At 49.9% G+C, this 23,245-nt stretch overlaps 1 protein-coding gene across 3 annotated transcripts in view; it reads right to left on the reverse strand.

Annotated features, from left to right (window-relative positions):
* PRICKLE2 (prickle planar cell polarity protein 2) overlaps positions 1 to 23,245 on the reverse strand; it is a 319,261-nt gene that overhangs the window by 36,133 nt on the left and 259,883 nt on the right. For all 3 annotated transcript variants that reach the window (XM_070390927.1, XM_070390930.1, XM_070390928.1), the window contains 5 exons: positions 19,914 to 20,027; positions 16,087 to 16,224; positions 12,750 to 12,953; positions 8,737 to 8,923; positions 3,794 to 4,666 (listed from right to left, as the gene is read on the reverse strand). In XM_070390927.1, coding sequence (XP_070247028.1) covers positions 3,794 to 4,666; positions 8,737 to 8,923; positions 12,750 to 12,953; positions 16,087 to 16,224; positions 19,914 to 20,027 — 1,516 coding nt within the window. The remainder of the gene's footprint in view (positions 1 to 3,793; positions 4,667 to 8,736; positions 8,924 to 12,749; positions 12,954 to 16,086; positions 16,225 to 19,913; positions 20,028 to 23,245) is intronic.

Raw genomic sequence — 23,245 nt, forward strand, 5'->3', positions numbered from 1 at the left:
AGCTTTCATCAAAGGATCAAGGTGTTGCCACTAAGCCCTTTGTGACACGTACGTGTTACTCACAGGCTGAGATTCTAGGGTTTAAAGATGCTCCGGCAGTTCAGACACTGCCTTCTCAAAAGACTGCCGAGTTTTCTGGCAAAACCCAAATGCAACAGTGCGAGTTGGCAACAAAGACCGACTCCCCGCTAGTCCGCACCGCGGCCCTGGTGGCTGCTACGTAGAGTGTAGGGTCTGCTCCAGGGACACGCGGTGAAGCAGTGTTTCGAATACTAGTGGCAGTCTTTCTTCTAGGCTATCGTCTGACAGATCCACAGAAACAGGGGGGCACAGAATGGGGTTCTCTCGTTCCCTGTTTCCACGGTCCTCCCAAGCTGGCTAGGAAGAGAGCCCACCGGAGCATCTTCACACCTGGACATATGTGCGGATGTGCACGGCTGGTGGACAAGGGAGCTGCAGCCGCTAAAACAGGTCTAGAGGCCAAAATTATGCACTGGCATGTTTGAGATGAGAGAGAAACAATAGAAATAAAAAAGTACCAGGTAACCATTTAGAGGTTTCAGATGTGTCAAGAACTATGTTAGCGATTTTAAATGCATTATCATTTAATTCTGACAAAAACCCTTCAAAGGAAGTGCGATTATTCACTAACTGTCATGGCCGAGGAGACAGAACCTAACGGACTTGCAGATTCACTCCAGGTCACAGAGCTCACACTGATGAAGCTGGATCTGGACCCCGAAGTGACTCCGTAACTGATGCTCCAAACCCTTAATGAACTGGGACCCTGAAAAGCCAGCGCTCCTGTGAGCATGTCCATCCTCCCTCCTTCGCTGCTCACCCCCCTCGCCTGTGCTGCTAGCTACACGTGGCTATCGAAATTTAAACTGATTAAAAAGAAACGAAGTTTGAAATTTAGTTCATTGCTATTGAGCAGTTAAAATATGGCCAGTGCAGCTGATGGCCTGAATTTCTAATTTCATTTAATTTTCGTTAATTCAAATTTCAATGGTCACATGTAGCTAGTGCAGGGGTGGGCAAACTTTTTGACTCGAGGGCCACAATGGGTTCTTAAACTGGACCGGAGGGCCGGGACAAAAGCATGGATGGAGTGTTTGTGTGAACTAATATAAATTCAAAGTAAACATCATTACATAAAAGGGTACGGTCTTTTTTTTTTTTTTTAGTTTTATTCATTTCAAACGGGCCGGATCCGGCCCAAGGGCCGTAGTTTGCCCACGGCTGAGCTAGTGGCTACCATGCTGGGCAGCGCTGCTCTGAGGACTTTTTCTCGGCTGCATCAGACATGGCTCACGCTGCTTTACAACGCTCAGAGACAGAGGGGCACGAGTTGCTTTGCCCAAGGAGCCATAGAAAACTCCGGGTCTATAGTCCCTGCCTCTTTCTTAAGATCAGAGACTATATGTTCTTCAAATGTACCCGTGTGGCCTTTCCAACGTTCCTCAACTCCCAGATCTGAGTGCCCCGTAAGTTCCAGGGTGAGGACAAGAAAATAAGAACAGACGAAACCCAGGAACAAGTCTTCTCAGCAGGGGGCTGGTTAAATCGCAGGTTCCTGGGCCCCACCTCTGCAGGCTCTGCTGCAGGGGGACTGGGGGACTGGAGTCCATGTTTGAATCAAGCAGCTAATGATTGGGATGCAGGTGGTTAGCTTTGAGGCGCTGCTTTGGAGGCTGACTTACTTATCTCCTGGCCTCTTACACAATTATAGCACATAAATCTTCGGAGAACAGCGCAAACCGGGCAGGAAGCCAGGCAGTCATCGCTCCGCACTAATTGCTCACTTCTACGACATTAGCAAGGTGCTTAGTCACCAAGGCCCCGCGTTTTTCCATCTGAAACATGGGGGTGAGGATGTGTGCTATTTGTCCTCTAGGACAAGTGAGAACACAGGTGTGAAAGCATTCGAGGGGGACAGCAGCTAAGAACACACGCGTAGATATCCTGCAACTCAGAGACACGTTCTGTTAGCAGAGAGTTTACCTAGATTTCACATTTTAAAAAAATGTATTTTTTAAAGCTATCTCCACAAGAAGAGAACACTCATTCTCTTGTTTTTTTTTTTCTTTTTCTTTCGTTAATCCTCACCCAAGGATATGTTTTTATTGATTTTAGAGAGAGAGGAAGGGAAGAAGAGAAAGGGAGAGAGAGAAACATCTATGTGAGAGAGAAACATGGATTGGCTGCCTCCTGCACTCACCCTGACCTGGGATTGAACCCACAACCCAGGTATGTGCCTTGACTGGGAATCGAACCCACACTCCCTGACGCACAGGATGATGCTCCAACCGACTGGGCCACCCAGCCAGGACAAGTGCACAGCTTTACCTTGTCTGAGCAAGTGGGAGATTTGACAGGATGGGTTCATGTTAGGTTGCAGCCTGGTGGTTAGGAGTCACATGGGGTCACGTGCACAGGTTCAAGCCTCCCCCACCTTTGAAAAGCTGGGTCAAGTCCTTGAGCCTCTCTGTGCCTCAGTTTCTTCAACTCTGAAATGAGATTTAATAGTCTTCCTCCCTCATTGGTTTGTGATAGTTAACCGAGTGAATATTTATAAAGTGCTCAGAACAATGTTTGGCACAGGGCAAGAGCTGTGTCACTAGCTGAGTGAATAAATAACTGCATGTGGCAACACGCAGCGGGAGCTCACCTGCGCCAGTTTACCGGTCTCCACCCAGACTCACTGGACTGTGGGACCCGCTGTACCCGGTAGATGTGGTCTCCCTCCTCCGGGCCAGGCCACCAGGAGCAGATACACTCAGTGTATCTCAGAGCGGTACTTCTCAAGCAACGCGTGGTAACGGACCAGCTTATTCTGAATCCACTGTGGACTGATGGGTGCCTTCCTGAACAGCAACGCCACATGCAACTCCCACAATGCACCACGGGTTCTGCAACACCCTCGCTGGTGGGCAGCTGGGCCCATAAAGGAGCACAACAAGCATGCACGTGGGTGTTGTCAGATTGCTCTACGAGTCCCTAAACAGTGTCCTTTCAGCCCTTACTTCGCTGGGCACTGCGGCCAGCCTGGTCCTCAGGCCCTCGGAGTAGTGCCAGCCTAGGGAGCATCTCCACATCACCACACGCACACGAACCAGCCACTGTGGCTGGAAAGGGTGGGCATTGGGTCCATCCTCTCCACATCCACCCTTGGCAGCTCTGTCCATACCTCTTTTGTTGTTGTCTGCACATTAAAACCAGCTCCCTAATGAGAGTCTGGGCTCAGAACAACGCGTTGTGGACGTGTCGGTGCCCAGGCAGCACGGCCTCCAGCTCACAGCTGTCCCTCCTCCTGGATGTCGCCTTTGACCAACAGGAGCTGCCTTGCCCCATGGCACACCCACAGCCTCATGTCCCAGTCGCTTGCCAGCAGCAGCCCAAACCCAATGACCGACTGACATGGTGGTGCCAACATCAGCCCCTTTTCTGCAAGAGGGAACCAACTGGGTGGCACCATCCCCAGCGCCCCGTGAGTCGGGCTGAACCCCGCACCAGTCCCCACAGCACCCTTCACTTGGCTCCTCCCCTCCCTGTCCTGTGTCCCCCCTGCCCCCGCCTTGGAAGCACCCTCCACACGTCACAGGCACTGGATGTCTGCCTCAGCTCTGCTTCTTGGGGACCCGGTCACAGAAGCCATCTGAGACTTGGGTGCATCTTCCCCAGTGACCTGCTGGTGGGGGCGCACAGTGGGACAGCATGCACACCCTGAGGACCGGCATCAGGTCACCCTGAGGTCATCCAGGCCGTGTGCCTGCCGGGGAACAGAACCTACCTGTGGTGTTAGACAGGGCCAGCGATTCCATGGAGCCCCGAGGGGTCTGCTCCGTGGGCGTCATGTCCTCAGTGTATTTCAGGGAACTGAGTGGACGGCGGGTCCGGCACTGCTGAGCGGACATGCCCCCTCCCTCCTCCTCCTCCTCCTCGTATTTGGGGACCTGGATGCTGCCTCGGGCCTCGCCGAAGCTCTGGCTGGACATGTCGCTGTAGCTCTCCTGGGACCGCAGCCTTCCCGGGTAGTAGTCCTCTCGGCACTCCTGGATGAAGCTGCCGCCGTGCCCCTTCAGGGCCAGGGACGAGCTCCTCTTGGGGTTGCTGAAGTGCGGGGCCCACATGTCGGGCGCGGCGCCCGCCCCCTGCGCCCCGGGGCTGTAGGAAGTTCTGATGTTGCACTGGCTGAGCAGCTGCAGCGGGCTCTGCGGCTGGCTCTGCTCCAGCTTGTTTCCGTAATGGAAGGGCTCATCCCGGCTCCTCCAGATGGGGTCCCGGTTGAGGCTGGGCGTCTGGCTGGCCAGGCTGAGCAGGTCCATCTGCAGTGACAGGGGGTCCACGTCGGCGGACAGCCGGTTGGAGCTCACCTGTAGCTGGCCGTGCGGGCTCAGCACGGGCTCCTCCGTTTTGCCCTTGTTCTTGCCGATTTTGGCGCTGCGCCGGGACTCCTTGGCCCTGGCATTCTGGAAGGCTGAATCGGACGAGTCCGAGCCATTGGGGTCCTCCCCGGCGCTGCAGGCCCGGGAGCAGAATATCTGGCCCTGCTTGGGGAGGAAGGGCCGCCCGAGGAGGGACTTCTTGCAGTGAGCGCAGCAGAAGCAGGTCTCGGTGGCGTGCCAGTGCTGGCCGTCGTAGGTCATCTGGCCCTGGTCGATCCCTGAGGAGAGAAGACACGGGAGAGGCTGACGAGTGGCTCAGACTGTTCACTGCACTGTGAGATGTACACATGCTGGTATGGCTGGCGCTCCACCTGTGGCGGGATCCCATGTGATTACACCCGTGGTCAGGCCCCTCGGAACGGTACTCATGTCCTGTCACCCGCGCCTCCTTCTTGTTCCAGGCGGTTCCTTGTAACTCATTTGCTCTAAGTAGAGAAACTAGGTCAGAATGGCCTGCCATGAATCCTGCCCGGGGCACACTTCCCCAGACAAACAGCATCATGACACCAACGGAGGACAAATGCTTTGCATAGATGTAAACTCATACAACCCCTCCAGGGCATGAGGAGGTGCCTCACATCATTTCCATTTTTTTCAGATGAGAAAACAGGCACAGGAGGCTAGAGAACCAGCCGAATGTAACACAGCTGGAGTCACAGATGGAATCTACCCAGGAAGTCTGGCCCTTCCCACGACATAGGTTCCGCCTCCTTCACTCTACTTAGGGGTCTGCGCAAAGGTCAGCGCCTTGGGGAAGCCGCCCTGTCCACCCCACTGACACCCCCATCACCCCCACCCACACCTGCTGCATTTCTCTTTACAGAATCATCCACCTGCCATCGGACTGCACACGTGCACCTGTCCACTAGTTCTCCCTCCAGAGCAGCGAAGCTCTAGGACAGCGGTCGGCAAACTGTGGCTCGCGAGCCACATGCGGCTCTTTGGCCCCTTGAGTGTGGCTCTTCCACAAAATACTGACTTCTGCGCATGGGCCACGAAGTTTTAATCGCACTGTACATGCGCGCCCTCACATGGTATTTTGTGGAAGAGCCACACTCATGGGGCCAAAGAGCCGCATGTGGCTCGTGAGCCTCAGTTTGCTGACCATGGCCCTAGGTCAGTGGTCGGCAAACTCATTAGTCAGCAGAGCCAAATATCAACAGTACAACGATTGAAATTTCTTTTGAGAGCCAAATTTTTTACACTTAAACTATATAGGTAGGTACATTGTTATTAACTTAATTAGGGTACTCCTAAGGCTTAGGAAGAGCCACACTCAAGGGGCCAAAGAGCTGCATGTGGCTCGAGAGCCGCAGTTTGCCGACCACGGCCCTAGGCAATGGCTCCATCTCTCTGTGCCTCCATCTCTCCCTAAGGGAACAGGGGTGATTGTAGCACTTACTTCATGGTTGCTGTGGGGATTGACTGAGTTAATATGAAGAGAATGCTAGACCCCTGACTGTAACTATTCTCACTGCTCGTCTTGTATTTTTTTAGGTCTTAATGCCTATCTCCCTCTTGGCTCTGATGGCCGCTGCCTGGACGCAAGCCAGGGGAGAGCTCAGGCTGACTTGGTCTCTCCGCCTCTCTCTCCTCTCCTTCAGGGACCCGAGCTGCCCTCCGGCTGCCCTGGGCCCTCACCGTGGGCTCCTGCTCAGCACAGATCCCTGCGGCTGCAGCCTCCCCTCCCGTCACAGGCCTGTCCTCCACCCGCTTCTCTGTGCTTCTCTGTGCCTCTGCGAGGAAACATGCTCAGATAGGCAGCAGGGGCCTCCTTCTGGGGGTGGGGGGCTCGCAGAAGGCTGGGTCTCTGTGGGGAGGGGCCGGGGAGGAGTGTTACAAAGTGGCCCAGCCGGCAGCCTAACGGAACATGGTCCCTGATAAACATCAGCGACAGTCACGTGGTGCCCTGAACTGCCCCTGAACTCTGAACATCTGGAAAGGGCTCTGCCGGTCCAGGGAAGTAAGTGCTCTTTCCTCTCCCCTCTAAGCCCTTTAAGTACTTCTCTGAGGGCGATGTGTCTACTGCTGCCACAGCCGCCGTCTGTTTATAGGACTGTTTGCTGTGCGCAGGCAAAAGTACCGTTGCCCTAGCAACGGCTGCCTGATGCAGGTCTGCTCTGAGCAGCTATATAAATACGGAATATTTGCAGAATGTGGTCAGAGTAAAGCACCAGGGACTGTGGTATGCATGATACACAGAGCATACCTTTCACTGCCGCAGGAAATTACGTTTTACAGAAAAGTGGACCTAGAACAAAAAAAATCAGGGGCAGCGTTTTAACGCAGCAGGGACAGTTCTGCAGGCCGTGGAGCTCTTTTCTGGTAAAACACGCTCGCCTTTTTATGGATTTAGGAGGAAAGAAGAGGGAACGCCAATCACCGTTCTTGAATAGCTAGAAGTGAGGAGAGAAGGCGGGGCCTTCTGAGGGGCGGGGCTGTGGGCACGGTCAGGTTTTCGCTCTTCGTGCCACTAAGCTCAATCTGCAGTGGCAGTGTCTGGGGCGGCTCTGACGCCCCCCAGGAGAGGGACAGAAGACTCAGAAACACTGATGAGAAGGGGCATCGCTGCTATGAGCACGTTTTCTGTACACTCAGCCTCTCTCACCTGAGCAAGCACCTACTTGCAGACTCAGAACCCACAGCGAGAATGTGGGGCAGGTAGGTGCTCTGTCTCCCCTGACAGCGTCCCACCCCCGCCCTTCCTCACGGGCCCAGACACTTGTCCAAACCAGGGTGCCCATTCCCTAACGCTTACCGTTCAAGGAAGCTTGTCTCTGACTGCTCTGACCTTGTGAGAGTGAAAGCTGTGGGATTCTTGGTTGACTCCAGGACCTGGAGAGTGAGGTGTTTAGGGCTGGGGGAGGAACCGGGTGTCCCTCAGGCCCCAGGAGGGAATGCTGCTGGGCAGAGGGAAGCACAGAGATGCTCAGCCCTGGGCCTGGCGGGGCCGCCAGCCTGGGAAGGCCTCCAGCAGCAGGCCGTTTGGGATGGACACCCGACAACAAAGGACTGAGCACACGTAGGTGCCTTGTCCACAAAGCTGTGATTTCTATCCACACATGAAACCCTCCAAATGACTAGCTGATTTTATATTTGAATGCATCACTTCTGATGGACCAGGGAAGCATGTCAAACTCACGGCCCATGGGCAACACGCCTCGTTTATTTGGCCCGTGTTAGCCTTTGAGTTTGACATGCTTGAACCGGGGAGACAGCCACTTCTCCCTGTTCCTGATGAAATCTCTGACTTCCTCCCCATCGACCCACCGCAGGTGAGACGCTGGCAGCATCTGAGCACGTTGCCTGGAATTGCACAAACCACAGGAAGACCAGCTGCTGGCCTCACAGACCTTCATCCCCGGCCAGCTTTTCTTTCTTTTTAAAGGGCAGCTCCTTCTCAAGGTGCCAGAACAGGCAAGTTGAAGGAAGAAGCCATAGATGACCGGAATGGCATTGGAGGGCGAACAAATTGGTTAGTATTTGCAGAGAGAAAATGACTTTCACCATCTCAGAACTGCCACTTATTTGGGGAGTTTATAGCTTATGGGCTATTTGAGGTTTTCTTGCTTTGTATTTGGCTGGGTCAGCCCCCCCCCCACCCCCCCCCCCTCACCCCCCCCCCCCGCCCCGCGACATGCTTGCCAGAAGCCATTTGGTTTTCTTGACTATCCTACCAAGAAAGCTGCTTTGGTTCCTCCCTCTATTGACACGTGAGTTTTCCAGGGAGACAGTGGAAGACATCTGTTTATATTTTCCTTCTGAGCCCCTCCCCTTCCCTTGGTAGCGGGGCTGTACATCACATGTCCCACCCAGGGGTGGGGCTATGACTCAGGCAGACCAATAGGAACCCCTTATTCTCTTGTTTCCAGAGCAGAACACATGACCAGACCAGGGCCTATGGGGCTCCTATATAGAGAACCTGACTTGGATACTGGAAGAACACAACCCCACTCTACAGGATACAATTGCTAAGATGCACATAACTGGAGGGACATCGTGGCCACCATGAGAAGGCAGCTTGCTCCCGAAGGATGCCAACAGAAGGCAAGCCGAGGAGAGACACAGAGGGAGAAAAAGAGTTTGTTTAAACCCTTGATCCATCTCTACCTGATGTCAACATACTCCTTGGCTTTTTTAGTAATGTACACCAAGAGAGTCCCTTTATTCACTTACGCTAGTATGAGTTGGGTTTCTACCATTTGCACCCAAAGGGATTCTAACTACACCAGACACAGTGAAGGTCCAGTCCCAGGAGGACCGGGCTGAGCCCCACACGTAGCCTCACCTATGTGTTGGGCACAGGTGTCGCAGTATTCCGCATACAAGGACTCGAAGCAGTGGCAACAGTAGGGCCTTCCCTCCTTCATGATGTAGCGCTGGCCGCCCAGCACCGTCTCGCACTCAAAGCAGCAAAAGTGTTTCATGTGCCAGTGCCGCCCCTCGGCTTCGGTGCATTCGTCGGCGAAGATGATCTGGAGATGGGGACGCCAGATGGTTAGGACCCGGCCAGGAGAATGCACGTCACATGAGGACAGAAAGGGGCCCAGACTAGAAGGGTGGGAAAGCTGTCCCCCCGACAAGTTCTTAAACAGAAGTGGATCAGAAGATGCTCATTCTATACCTAATCAGCTCCCACATTTGGATTTGCCTGAAGTACAATTAAACACGGTTTTCAGTCTGGCCTTGTAATTAGTTTAACCACATTTTAATAAGAGAAAGAATGTTCTAAATATGAAGAATATAGAGCAGGACCCAAAACTGACAGCTCATGGGCACTTTGAACACACGTATCTGTTTTACCTGACCTATACTTTTAAAAAGTGGGAAATGCCATATAAGCACCTGGAATCCTGGTTTATCTTTTGAATATATCATATGTGGCAACACGCAGTGTATGTCCCCGTGTAGCCGAGTAGCTGGGGCGGGAAGAGGGGCTGCTGCTCCCAGGTGAGTGGTGAGTTCTCAGTTTGGTCCTACTCATCACCACTCACTGTTGCCTTAACATGAGCCACCTTCATGTGCAATATCTGTTGCCCTCAGAGCATTTGTGTTTTGACCTTTAATGTAGAGTTTTTAAAAATCTAAAGGATAGATTTAAAAGCTTCCTACAAACTACAGTAATCAAGACAGTGGGTACTGGTATAAGAATAGACACATAGATCAAGAGAATAGAATTGGAAGTACAGAAATAAACCCAAACATTTATGGCCAATTAATTGTCAACAAGGGTGTCAAGGACATTCAATTGGGGAAGAATAGTCTCTTCAACAAATGGGGCTGGGACAAGTGGAGAGCCACATGCAAAAGAATGAATCAGAACCCCTACCTCACACTACACACTATAGGAATTCAAAGGGATTAAAGACCTAAAGAGCCAAAAACTATAAAATACCCAGAAGAAAACACAGGTATAAATGTTCATGACCTTGCATTAGGCCAGTGGTTCCCAAACTTATTTGGCCTACCGCCCCCTTTCCAGAAAAAATATTACTCAGCGCCCCCTGGAAATTATTTTTTTTTTAAATTTTAATAGCAATTAAACAGAAAGATATATGTATTAATGTTTCTACCTTTTTCGTAAAATATAGTAAAGAAAGGTGTAAATTAGAAACATTGAAGTTTGAAATTATGAAACTATTTATTGAACTCAGAATAGAAAGGTAATACAAAAAAAGTTAACACAAATGCACCTGTGGCCATCACCGCCCCCCTGGATCGCTGCAGCGCCCACCAGGGGGCGGTAGCGCCCACTTTGGGAATCACTGCATTAGGCAATGGTTTCTTAGGTATGATACACTAAAAACGTAAGCAACAAAAGAAAAAATATATAAATTGTACCTTATCCAAGTTAAATTGTTTTGTGTTTCAAAGGACATCTTCAGGAAAATGAAAATATAACCACAAAATGGGAGAAAGTACTTGCAAATCATGTATCTGATAAGAAACTAGTATCCACAATATATAAATAGTTACAATTCGACAGTGAAAAGAAAAATCACATAATGTAAAAAAATGGGCCAAGGATTTGAATAGACATTTCTTAAAAAAGAAAAATACACAAATGGCCAATAAACACATGAAAAGATGCTCAACATTATTAGCTGTTAAGGATATGCGAGGCACAACCACTTTACAGCCACTAAGGTGACTATAATAAAAAAGATAAGCAATAAATGTTGAGAATGTGGAGAAATTGGAATCCTCATTTATTGGCAGTGGGAATGTAAAATGGTATAGCTGTTCTGGAAGAAAGTTTGGATTCCCTCAAAAAATTAAACAGAATTTTCATATGACCCAGCAATTCCATCCTTAGAGAACTAGAAATACGTGTCCGCACAAAAACTTGTACATGAATGTTCATAGCAGCATTGTTCATAATTGTTTAAAAGTGGGAACAACTTAAATGTCCATCAATTGAAAAATGGCTAAACAAAATGTGACATATGCATATGACTGGATATCATTCAGCCATGGAAAGGAATACAGTACCGATATAGGCTACAGCCTGTATTAACCTTGAGCACATCATGCTAAGTGAAAGAAGCCAGAGACAAAAGGTCACCCATTGTCTGGCTCCATTTATATAAAATGTCTAGAATATGTAAACCCACAGAGACAGAGACTAGATTAGTGGTTTCCAGGGGCTGGGCGAAGGGGGAAAGGGAAGTTTGTGCTAATAGACAGAGTTCCTTTCAGAGAGGGGGAGGGGGTTGATACAAATGATCTGGGATTGGATAGTAGTGATGGTTGCACAACTCTGTGACTATATTAAAAATCACTGAATGTACACACTTGAAAGGGGTGAACCTTATGCTCTGTGAATTACATCTCAATAAACAAACATTTCAAAGCTCTTAAAGCAGTGGTTCTCAATCTTCCTAATGTCGCGGCCCTTTAATACAGTTCCTCATGTTGTGGTGACCCCCAACCATAAAATTATTTTCGTTGCTACTTCATAACTGTAATTTTGCTAGTTATGAATCATAATGTAAATATCTGATATGCAGGATGTATTTTCATTGTTACAAATTGAACAAAATTAAAGCATAGTGATTAATCACAAAAACAATATGTAATTATATATGTTTTCCGATGGTCTTAGGCAACCCCTGTGAAAGGGTCATTGGACCCCCAAAGGGGTCGTGACCCACAGGTTGAGAACCGCTGTCTTAAAGCATCATGTTCTATTTGCCATTAAGTAACATAATGCTGTGTTATGAGCACTCATTTCCAGATTTGGAAACTGAGGCATGAAGGTAAAGCAGCTGCCTAGAATCACCGAGCTGGACCTGAACTGTTTCCCGACTACTTGTCTAGTGAGTCTCTCTAGAATATCACCATTAGCATTAGAATCCAAATTAGTTTAGGCTGATCAACTTCCTCCTAGAAGAGCGAATCTCTCCTGGACAATTTATAAGGAAGAATTGCCCAGCGGGTAGTGAACTCTGGCTAAAAAAGAGAGTACTGTTTATACAGTCCCACATTTCTGCTTATAGGGTAGAGAGAACCAAAAATCCACTCTGTGCAGGAGGAAACCCCTGTCCAAGACCTTTCCCCCGATGAATCCCATAATAGTGCTCAGCTTTAGAACATTCTCCTTTCTGCTCCAAACTCTTACAATTTTTTTTTATTTATTGAGCCTATAAGCTCCAAACCTTTAGAGGTAAATGAGGTGTTTTAGTCTTCCAGTTCACAGGTCATACCTGGGTGTGCTTCCGGTGGGAGGAAGCACAGGCCTGGCTTGTGTTCCTGTCTGCTGTCTTACTCTGGGAAGCAAATTCAAGTTCTTAGAGTGCAGGCAGAGGTCTCCAAAGGCAGTATCCATCTGCCTCCTGGATCCTCATCAGAACTTTTATAAATTGTGGGAAAATGAAATAATGCTACCAGCTTTCTTCTCAAACCAAACTGTCCCTCTGAAGCTCAGAAAACAGCTTTTAAAGATGTAAGTGGCATATCATTACTGATGATTACTCCCTGGGATTTGGGCTGAAATCTAAAGCTGCACGATACCATGGTTCTTTTCTTTAACATTCTGAATGGATCCAATGCCAGGAGTCACCTCAGCTACAGAAACCAACTGCCTTCCCACTGGGTCCATGAGGCTGTGCGTTCAGTGATGCAGGCCACGTCCGGGCAGGCCAGCCACCCGGGATGGGGGACTTCTCCCGGGAAAGGGTTAGTATAGGAAGGCAGAGTGGCCTGTGGTTTTCCTCCCTGCTGAAAACCACAGCCCCCGCTGTGTGGGTTACGCCACAGCCGGCTGCGGGCAGGGCTGCCAGCCCACGGGGGCGCACTGACCTCATCACAGGCTGCACAGCGCGGCTTCAGGCACTCGGCGTGGTGCCGGCCGCAGTAGATCTTGCCATCCTGGTAGAAGTAGATCAAGTCCACCAGGAGCTCGTTGCAGACGGTGCATATGAAGCAGGGCGGGTGCCAGCAAACCCCGTGGCCAGCGCGTGACGCGAACACGGCGATGTCCCCGCCATTAATCTGGCCTCCGCACTGCGAGGCAAAGGAAACGTGAGTGTGAACAGCGCTCCCATCGCTCATACCGCGCACAGGTGACAAACGGCCGCCACCTCCGGCCGTAATCGACCATAAGCACTTATGTTCCCACGAGGCCCTGGGCGACGTGCTGCCTCCCCCTCTCGCCTTGCGTAGGGCCACCAAGGAAGATGAAGATTAAGTAACTGAGCAAATCAGGACTCACAAAGGCGGGAGAGAGGAAAACTCTGCATCAGGAGGCACACTTACACAAACTCCATCCGGAGGCACAGGCAAGGTTAAGAGGAGGAGGAGGAGGAGGCTGTGGGGGCTGAGGGCGGGAGAGGGGCCGTAAGGTGATAAGGGGAGTGGGTTCATTCAAATGTGCCCGCCTTTAACTATTTCTCTGACAGTCTTTCAGGTCTGCTCTTCGCCTGCCTCCGCTAGCATCCTTTTACATAATCCTGATCGAAAAGACACCACTTCTAAGACCAGCCTCTGGAAAGGGCTTCTTCCCTGTCCCTCCGTCATCTTCCCACTCACGTCCCCAAGCTCCTTCCCCATCCAGAAAGCGGCAAGGCAGAGTCCCCGGTAGCCCGTGCTTAAGGCTGGGGTTGGGGTAAAACAGATATGGTCTGAGGGCCTTTGAGGGAGGAATCAAGTGTGAGGCAGTGGGTCCGGGGACAGGCTCTTTGCTGACCACGGTGTTGGCATGAGGCTCACAGTCTGAGGGTCCAGTATCAGAGCCCCACATGAGGGGTAGAGCTCTGGGGACAATGTCTGCAGAGTAGAAACGTTACCTCCTAACCTTTTCTACATCATGGGCCTCCCGTGGGTTGAACTGCTTTCTAGAAAAAGGAGTAAAGAGCTCATGGAACTGGATCTGGGAGCCCGACCATGTGATTAGACAGAGGAAAGACTATGCTACAAAAAGCACTAACCCTTCCTCTTATAATAGTAGCACACTGTTAACAGGTAAACTGAGGTACATTCAAAATTTCAAGAGTTTACTTGAGCAAATGCTGAATCCAGTCGGGCAGCACCAAACTGGAGGTGGTTGGCGCGCCCCATGGATGGGAGCTCGGGGGCAGGTTCTTACAGAAAAGAGGTGGAAGCAGAGAAAGCAGTGGTTTGAGAGGCTGTAACGTAAGCAGTCATCTTATTTGGGAAAGCCTGATTCGAATTTGTGATTGACTGTTCTTAAGTTTCGTTTTCTTGGATACTGGTACATTGATTCTGGCCTAGGTTTTGGTTTGCTACCATACAAAGTACTAGAGCTACCTCAGTGTAATGGCCTCTTTGTTTAATTACCTTAATGATACAGAATCCCATTTAATCTCAACATCATTCTATGACATAGGCATTTGCTATCCCCATTCATGGCCAAGGTCATCTGGGAGAAGCACGAGTCAAACTTACATCTCTCTGTCCCCACGCGCTTGTCACTATTCTGCTCTACTTTTGACATCTACCTACAAATGCCCAACCTTCCTCTGTCTTAGGTGAGCCCCACTGGGCTGCCTCTGGGAGAGGCAGAGGTCCTGCATTGAGCTCACTGAGTCCCACATCTTAACCGTTGATGACCTGCATCTCCAGGTGGGTCTTAAGGATGAAGACCCCACTGCTAAAAATCTGGTCCTTTGGCTCCCCTATGAAGTATTACCTTCATTCCATCCACCTGAATCTTCTTACTCTATCCCTCTGAAACCTCAAAAACAAAAAAAAACCCAAATGCCACCCTGCCCCCTCAGGTACTATCTTGGTTTCTCATCTATGATCTGGCTCACGTATCTTCAGCACATGAACTGGCCCCTTTAGTCCAGGGATGGGGAACCTTTTTTCCGCCAAGTGCTATCTGGGTATTTCTAGCATCATTCGAAGGCCATACAAAATTATCAACTTAAAGATTAGCCTCCTATATTTGGTCAAACATTTAATTAACTCACCCCTAATGCCTTGGCAGGGCCAGACCAAATGATTTCTCGGGCCTTATACGGCCCGCGGGCTGGACATTCCCCACCCCGGCTTTAGAGCTTAGCAGTTAGACGGGCCTGTACAAAAAGCACAGGGCTAAGCGAAGTGCTGAAAATGACAGTCAGCACAGAAGGCTTTTGGCAGGGTGAACATGGACAGGCTGGGTTCCCACCACCTTGCTTTCTTTTTATTTTTTCAATTGATGAGAGAGAGAGAAAGAGAGAGGGAGAGAGAAAGGAAGAGAGAGAAAGAGAGAGGGAGAGAGAAAGGAAGAGAGAGAAAGGGAAAGAGAGAGAAAGGGGAAGAGAGAGAGCGCCTTGCCGCCTCCTGCATGCACCCTGACAGGGAATTGACCCTGTCACCTTCCGGCGTACAGGATGACGCTCTGACCAACTGGGCCCCACTGGCCAGAGCAATCGCCACTGTCCTGCTTTCCTTAAAACCCTCCTCCGCCATCCCCTGAGAGTAAGAGAAAAACAAACCCAGACGCTTCAAGCAGTGAGGTCCCAGGGAGAATGCAGGGGCCTTCCTGCACTTTGCTAAAGAGCCCTCAAACCAAGCGGATGACCATTGACCACCCTGTAAATGTCATGGTCCTGGGAAAGACGCTGGCCCCGGCCCAGGCAAACTCCACTTTCTAGAGGACGCATTTAAAATAGAAACCCAGCATATGTCAATCCTTGGCGCAACTCTTTCTAATGGACACTTAACCCCCAGGCCCTGGCCCTCTGTCAGTTCTCCTCCTTCACGCCCTCTGCCCTGCCACCCTGGCCCACAGGAATGTCCTGCCTCAGGGCCTGTGGGCCCTCTGTCCCCTCTGCCCCCGCTGCCCCTCCCCAAGGCCTACGTGCTTCCCTCTCTCAGTTCCTGCTTGTCTTTGCTCAGAAGCCACCTACTAAGGGGCCCAGCCACTTTATGAGAACGGCAACCCCAGCCCCACTCCCAGCACTTCCTAACCCCTTCCCTGTTGTATTTTTTTCTATCCTGCTTATTTATGTTATTGTCCGACTTGCCCTAGAACATAACTCCTCACAAGGGCAAGATGAAGCTTTTAAACGTTTGTTCACTGCTGTATCCCCCTGCCCAGAACAGCGGCTGGCCCAAGCGGCACTCAGGAAGTGAGCGTGAAGGGCAAGGCCAGGGAAAGCCAGCCGGGCAGTCCCACCTCCATGCTCACCTGCTCGCAAATGGCTCCCGTCATGGTGACTGGGAAGGGCCTGACATTCCCTCGGCCCAAGTTCTCACGCTTCCTCTGGTTGCTGAAGAGCTTCAGCTCCCGCTTCTCTTCCTCATCCAGGGAGTTGCAGTATCGGACCTGAAGGGACACAGAGGTGGCATGGAAGAGTCACTCTTCGCTCGTCGCCTTAGGATTCCAAAGCTCAGGCCTGTTTTCTTAGCAAACGCGCTCCTGTTTGGTGTTAGGGTCCTGGCCTGGACTTAAACACGGCCAGGCTTGGGGACATCTGAAATGAGTCTCTACCTAAAGGAGCTGACTAAAGGCACCAAACTCTGGAGCCCAAGGCTCGGGCAGGATGAAGGTCCATAGCTGTTCCTCATCCTCACTGCCTCACTCTGCTCCCCACACTGAGCCCCCACTCCCAGATCTGGGACTTTATCCTTCTTTCAAATGGATTTGCATCTTCAAACTAATTGTGGGGTCCTGATACTTTCATGGCCGGTGCCAGGTAAGTGGTCCTTGACACCAATGATGGCCCCCAGCCAACGAGCCATAACCATTGTCAGTGGGCTCATAGCTTCTCTTCTCTCAACTCACTGTTGGGAAAATGGGGAACCAAAGGCTTGAGACTGAAGAGTTGGCTCAAAAGCATCTGTTGCTTCATGGGAGTCCCTGCCTGCTTCTCTGTGAGTCGGAGGAAAAAGCCACCTGCTGGGCTTTGGTTAATGCATCAACTTGCACTAAGCTATGGACCTTCTTGTCAGACACAGACACACAAGTAAGGGAGGGACATCAAAGACATTTAATCCAGTATTTCCATTTCTTCCCTTACATCTGCATACCTTGAGAATTTTGTCAGAGTCTTGAACTATTACCTACTTAATGGTACTGTTGTGATTAATAATAGGAAAATTATTAATAACAGGAGAGGAGCAGAGGGAAGGCCAAATATTATGGGCATGTCACTTGGGCAGTTTCGCCTGAAGCTAAAACCTTACACTCCCCAGCGGCCCAGCAAAGGGGTGGCAGACAAACGCTCAGTAAAGTTGGGGGGTGACTGCTGCAGGTGCTTTCCTGTTAGTCACACCTGGGAGGTCGCTGGCCAGGGGAGGCATGGCCACCACAAAGGCGTGACATTTGGGATATTTGGTCCCTGAACAAAGGAGTTCGCTCTCTTCATTCCTCTTGGCTCTTGGTGTGTTTGGTTGACTCCTGGCTTGTGGGGCTCCCCTGGTTTCCCCTACATGGCCACGGCCATGCGCTCCCCACACACAATGGACTAATGGACCGCAGTTGGCCTGATGCTGAAGTGGACCCGGCTCCAACATGGAGGGAAACCTAGACACTGGCTCTGGTGTTAGCTCTACTGAAGCCCCATCTACACTTCTTCCAGGACTGGACTGAGGGAAAGGGGACTTTGGAGACCCAGGGATGTAATTCCATGCAAAGAAAAATCACTCATTCTCCTGTGCGAGTCTCAGAAAATTCTTTCTCTCGAGATGTTGTAAGGACACCACCCCCAGCCCTCAGTGAGGAAAGGGAGACCCCATTTCCACCAATAACACTTAATACTGTTTTAACACTGACTGACTCACTTTTTAAAACTTGACTAGGTTTACTTAAAAAGAAAGCGCATTATGATTATAAACGGCAAACCTGTACTACCTGTAAAAATCAGAGGGCAAACATAAACTAAATAGAGTGAGGACGGAACCACATGGTTAGATTCTACCTGGATACCTTTGCCTGTGGGAGGCCCCGAAATGCGGATTCTTAATGCTGCAGCTTCCAAGCTATAGCTGCTGCCCCACTGAACTGTCTCTCCCTTCATTATCCACGAGGAATGAAATACAACTTACGAGGAAGTGCTCTCTCATTACATGGTTCAGTCTTACACACTGCCTTCCCGTGTCCCACCTCAAGTCCCGTGCCCACCACACTTTGGCAAACAGTGCCCTAACCCCACCGCCTGCCTCACTTCAGAATAATCTGAGCATCAGAAGGTTAACTGAGATGCTTAGATGCCTGTCAGCCAGATGGCTCCAGGGGGCCTTTGAACTAGGCTGGCGCGGCCTAATTTGAAAACCAGGGCGGCTGCAGATATCAAAACTGTCTTCTCTGGGTGAAAAAAAGAATGATCAAATGTTTACGTTAGGATCACCCTTTGTTCCCCACAGGGCCACGTCTAAATGGGTGAAACTGCCTCCTGGGCCCCATGGAAGGAATTCTCAGCAGCAGGAAGGGGGGATTTGAAAGGTCTCTTTTCATGAAACCACAGTTAACCTTAAACAGAATAAACCATTAAAAGCAGAACAGAGCGGAACAGGTCCCTCTGTCATGTAAAAAGTTAACAGAAAAAGAGTCCATCTTCATGTGGATGCTTCTCCCAGGGAGAGAACCCCGGGCCCCCAGCAGCCCGGACTATATGGTTACTGACACTTTATGGACAAGCTTTTAAAGACAGGCACACCCCTCCTGCTTGTAAAAACCCGCATTTTCACTTCCAAGTTAGTTAACTGGGCGTCAGGTTACAAGGCTTGCTCTCGGCTTTAAAGAGGAAGCATTATTTATACACTTTTTAAACGAAGTCTGAAATGAACACTAGGAAAGGGAATCACGGCCCTCTTTCTAGGAGCTGCCTCAGCGTGTAAGCCAGGGGTCCTCAAACTACGGCCCGCGGGCCACATGCAAATACAAATATTGTATTTGTTCCCGTTTGTTTTTTTTACTTCAAAATAAGATATGTGCAGTGTGCATAGGAATTTGTTCATAGTTTTTTTTTTAAACTATAGTCCGGCCCTCCAACGGTCTGAGGGACAGTGAACTGGCCCCTTGTTTAAAAAGTTTGAGGACCCCTGGTGTAAGCTTTTGCTCCACTTATCACTTATTCAAATGTACTTTCGTGGCTCCTGATTTACCCTTTTCTTTCAGATGTGGGGAGGTAAAGACTAAAAAGCACTCAGTCATTTCCCTGGTATCCAGCTTGCGGGTGGGGCAGTGGGTAGCTGGTGTCTCACCAAGGGGTTACCTTTCTTTTCAAGCGAAAATCGTGTTTCTGTTTAAAATGTAATCCAGTTCAGTGGAAAATTCAATTCTATGGGATTACAATTTTTACAAACCAGATACTTAAAAATTAATGGTTAGTTTACAAATCTAAACCCCTCAAGCATGAGGAGCTTTTAAAAGCATATTTATAAATGTCCCTTTAGGATCAATTTATCTCCCAAGATAAATGCCTGCTCACAGCGCTGTGGGTGTGGGTTCAGAGAATAGGACAGCCTGCAAGCCAGACTTTCAAGGGTGCAAAGGGTGACCTCAGCAAGTTGGACTTTAAACGACAAAAACACAGATTTTCAGAGCTGCACATCTGAGCACAGAATGTCTGCTGCCGTGGAGCGTGGGAAATGTGCGCACTCATTTAACGTGAGATGAGGCTGAAAATTCAAGAGAGTCACAAAGTCTTTGCAGGGTTTGAACTGCCCAGGGAATCTCAACCGTCCCAGATGCTCAGGAAACCAGCCTCGCCCATTCTTCTTCAACTAAGGAAGCCTGAACTCTGCCTTCAAACTTTCGTGCTCCCTGGTTAACCTCAGAGCGCTGGCAGTGCCAGGCGAATCCAGCCCATACTGAGATTTTGCTTTTTGGTAATGCTCTCCAGAAGGTGTCTGAGAGCTGTGTTTGGCTCTAATTAAGGAAGCTAAAACCTAAACTAAACTGCCAGAATGTTTCTTTGGAGATCTTGATCACAGCATTCCAACTGTGGAAAGGTAGGCGGGTATTCGGGGAAGGTTCCAAGGAAGGCTCCCTAAGGCCCCCCAGCCCCTTACCTCATTGTCATGCGGCGGCAGCTGGTGTAATAGCTGCTTGATTCGCAGCTTCTCCCCGGGACTGTTGACATAAGGAACCTTCTCTTCTGGGAGACAGCTGTAGTACTGGTGAACCTGAGGGTGAAAAGCGCACAGGTGACCGGCCCATTCCGCTGTCTGAGATGATTCCCACAGCAGGACACAGGCTACGTCCCGCTGGCCCACCCTGCGCGGAACACAACGGCATGCGTTTCTCACTGCCAGCAGAGAAACTCCTTCTTCAGGAAAGAGCCCAGCAAATGCCCCATCTCTTGGGGGCTTTCCCTCTCTCTCCAAGGGAAAAACAAAAGCCAGCGAACTCTCCTGGAAGAAGAGAAATCGGCAACCATGCTGGCGAACCCGGAGGCTAGGGCTCTCTCCGGCTCCGGCTCCGGAGCTGACTTTACCATTTTCCCTGCTCGTCTCCAGCGTGTAACGTGCCTCCCGAGCCGGCGGGATATGTCAGTGCCTGCCCTGGCAGCGCTGGAGTCAGAGCCCGTTTCTGGCACTCACATCCCTCAGCCGCCTCCTACGTGAAAAGCCCTCCAGGCCCTGAGCCCTGTGTGAGGACAGGCAGCAGCTCCCATCTGTCAGAAAGAGCCCCTGAATCTGGATACAGAGCGTGTAGTGAAAAATCGTCAGTAACAGGAGTATTTCTGTCCATCCTAGAATGCTCCTGCTGGTGACAGGGCAGATTCGTGCACTTTCTAAGCCAGGTTAACCCTAACGATGACTTTGGGAAGCACCAAGCACCTATTTTTGTCTGAGAAAAGAAAACATTCTGTCATCCAGCTGCATGCAAAACTAGGGAAAGTAAAAACTCACCCAAACCGGTGGTATGCTATTATATAGGAGAGACAAAAACAAACAAACAAACAAACAAACAAACAGAAAACCACGCACGCTCAGATGACATCATGGAAAATACTTTGCAGCTATCTCTTAGGAGCATCATGACCAGCTCTTGAGAAACAAGGCATTCATTCAATTATAGAGAAGAAAGAAGACTTGGGGCTCTAAGTTCATCATGCTCGTCACAGTCCACAAACTTGGTCCAACTCCCGAGTTTAGGGAGTCTTGGATATGCACACCACTTTGGGAATGCTGGGACGAAGAGTTAAGACAGCTCTGTCTACTCTGATCTCCAGAAAGGAAGTCGTAAGCAGTAGAAGAGAGGGGAGGAAAGGCTTTGCAATGACAAGGCCTTAAAAAATGTGAAAGCCATCTTTATTTTCCTAACAAATAATCGCAACCATTCACCATCATGTGCATATCATCCTCTTAATCAAATCCCAAAGGCAACCATAAACAGACTTCTTGTCCTAGACCAGCTGGCTCGGGGAGGCCGGGCCTCTGCAAGGCTCCCTGCAGGCACCTGGCGGGGAGCCACGTCCTGGGAGGGGGGGTACCGCTCCAGGTTCTGTGCCGCCCACAGGTTCCCGGCACTCTCCAGAGAAGAAATAAAAGGCCAGATGACAAGTTCGTTTGGAAATTAGAAGCTGGTGCTGAGCCCCGCAGAGAAGCGGCACCATATGGCTCCTCAGGTAAGTGCCAGGTATGAAAAGCAGACCCCGTCTCCGCGTCTTGGAGAAGGGCTTTGCCTCCCAAGCCAAATAATTGCTGGTAGAAAGGCCTTGTTGCAACCTCACTTGGCAGTTTTCACAACACCCATGATGGTGCCGGGACGGTAGGGACAAATGCGGACATCGAGTGAATCGCTGTGGGTTCTTGATAGTGAACTAACTTGAGCTGTGCCCCCCTCATTATTCACACAGCCCCCTCTTCACTGCCCAGAGCAAAGTCGTCCCTGAGAGCCCTTCTGATCGAGTGCCCGAGCCAGGCCCTCTCTGCTACTGTCCACAGCTGGCCCAGGTTGGAGTCTTCCCCGCACCGTCTGCGTCATGGCCAGGGAGACCCGAACCCCAGCCCAGCTCGACCACGCTCCACGCCTGTGTCCTCAGCAAGTTACATTAACCACGCAGAAGCCTCATTGGAAGATCGGGACAATGCAGTGAGAGCGTAGGCAGAGCATTTGCCCCCGAACAGCAACACATGACATCAATGTACAGCAATCTGTATGTTATCTAGCCTGGCATACTCCACATGGAACAATCCAGAGGCTTCCTGGACTTCCTTCCATTTGAAAATGCAGGGCAACACTGTCAGCTTGTAGAGTTAGACCGAACCCCGCCCCTCCCCACTCATCTCAGTCTAAGCAAGAAGGTGGCAAGGAATAAAATGCTACTTGAGCTAGTTTGATTGCAGAGATAAAATGGAAAATTGTTATAAAGGTGTGATGCTTTCTCCAGAAACCCGGCAGTACCCCCGGGCCTCACGAGGAAACGGAGCCTGCCGCTGAAAGGTGATCGATCGGTCAGGGATGTTCATCTCTCCAAGCCCAGTGTCCTCTATGCATCTCTCCCCGCATATTTGCTTCTTACCTTCTCACAGATTAAGGTTTCCCATAAAACTTGAGTTTATACAACCTCGGTTCCTACACTGACTAGCTTTGCTCAAACCCAAATCCCCCAGAGAAAGACCTGACTGCCCATCTTGGGCAAGGTCCACACCTGGAAAGCAGTCCCCCACACCTGACGCTGGAGGGCAAAGGAGTCCCCAACATGCAGTGACAGAGCACGCCAGGGGTTCTTGGGAGGTAAATACATATCTTGGTATGCTGTGTGCCATCCTCAAGACTTCGAATTCTTTTTTTAATTATTTGATTTTTTAATTACAGTTTATAGTCAATATTATTTTGTATTAGTTTCAGGTGTACAGCATAGAGATTAGGCAATCATATACTTGAAAAAGTGTTCCCCTGATAGTTCCAGTACCCACCTGGCATCACACATAGTTATTACAATATTATTGACTATATTCCCTGTGCTGTAATCTACATCTCGGTGACTATTGTGTAACTACCAATTTGTACTTCTTAATCCCTTCACCTTTTTCACCCAGTGCCCCCCCACCCCCACCCCACATCCCCCTGCTCTCTGTCAACCATCAGTCTGTTCTTTATATCTATGAGTCTGTTTCTCCTTTGTTTGTTCACTTCTTTTGTTCTTTAGATTCCACATATAAGTGAAATCATATGGTGTTTGTCTTTCTCTGACTGACTTATTTCACTAGCGTAATGCCCTCTAGGTCAATCCATGTTGTCATAAATGATAAGATTTTGTTCTTATTTTTGGCCGAGTAATATTCCACTGTATATATGTTTCACCACTTTTTTTATTCCCTCGTGTATTAATGAGTTCTTGGGTTGCTTCCATATCTTGGCTATGGTAAATTATGCTGCAGTGAACATAAGG

The sequence above is a fragment of the Myotis yumanensis genome, unplaced genomic scaffold (genome assembly GCF_028538775.1).
Source record: "Myotis yumanensis isolate MYYU_CA2020_CCGP unplaced genomic scaffold, mMyoYum1.0.hap1 SCAF_14, whole genome shotgun sequence".
In the NCBI taxonomy this organism is placed as follows: Eukaryota; Metazoa; Chordata; class Mammalia; order Chiroptera; family Vespertilionidae; genus Myotis; species Myotis yumanensis.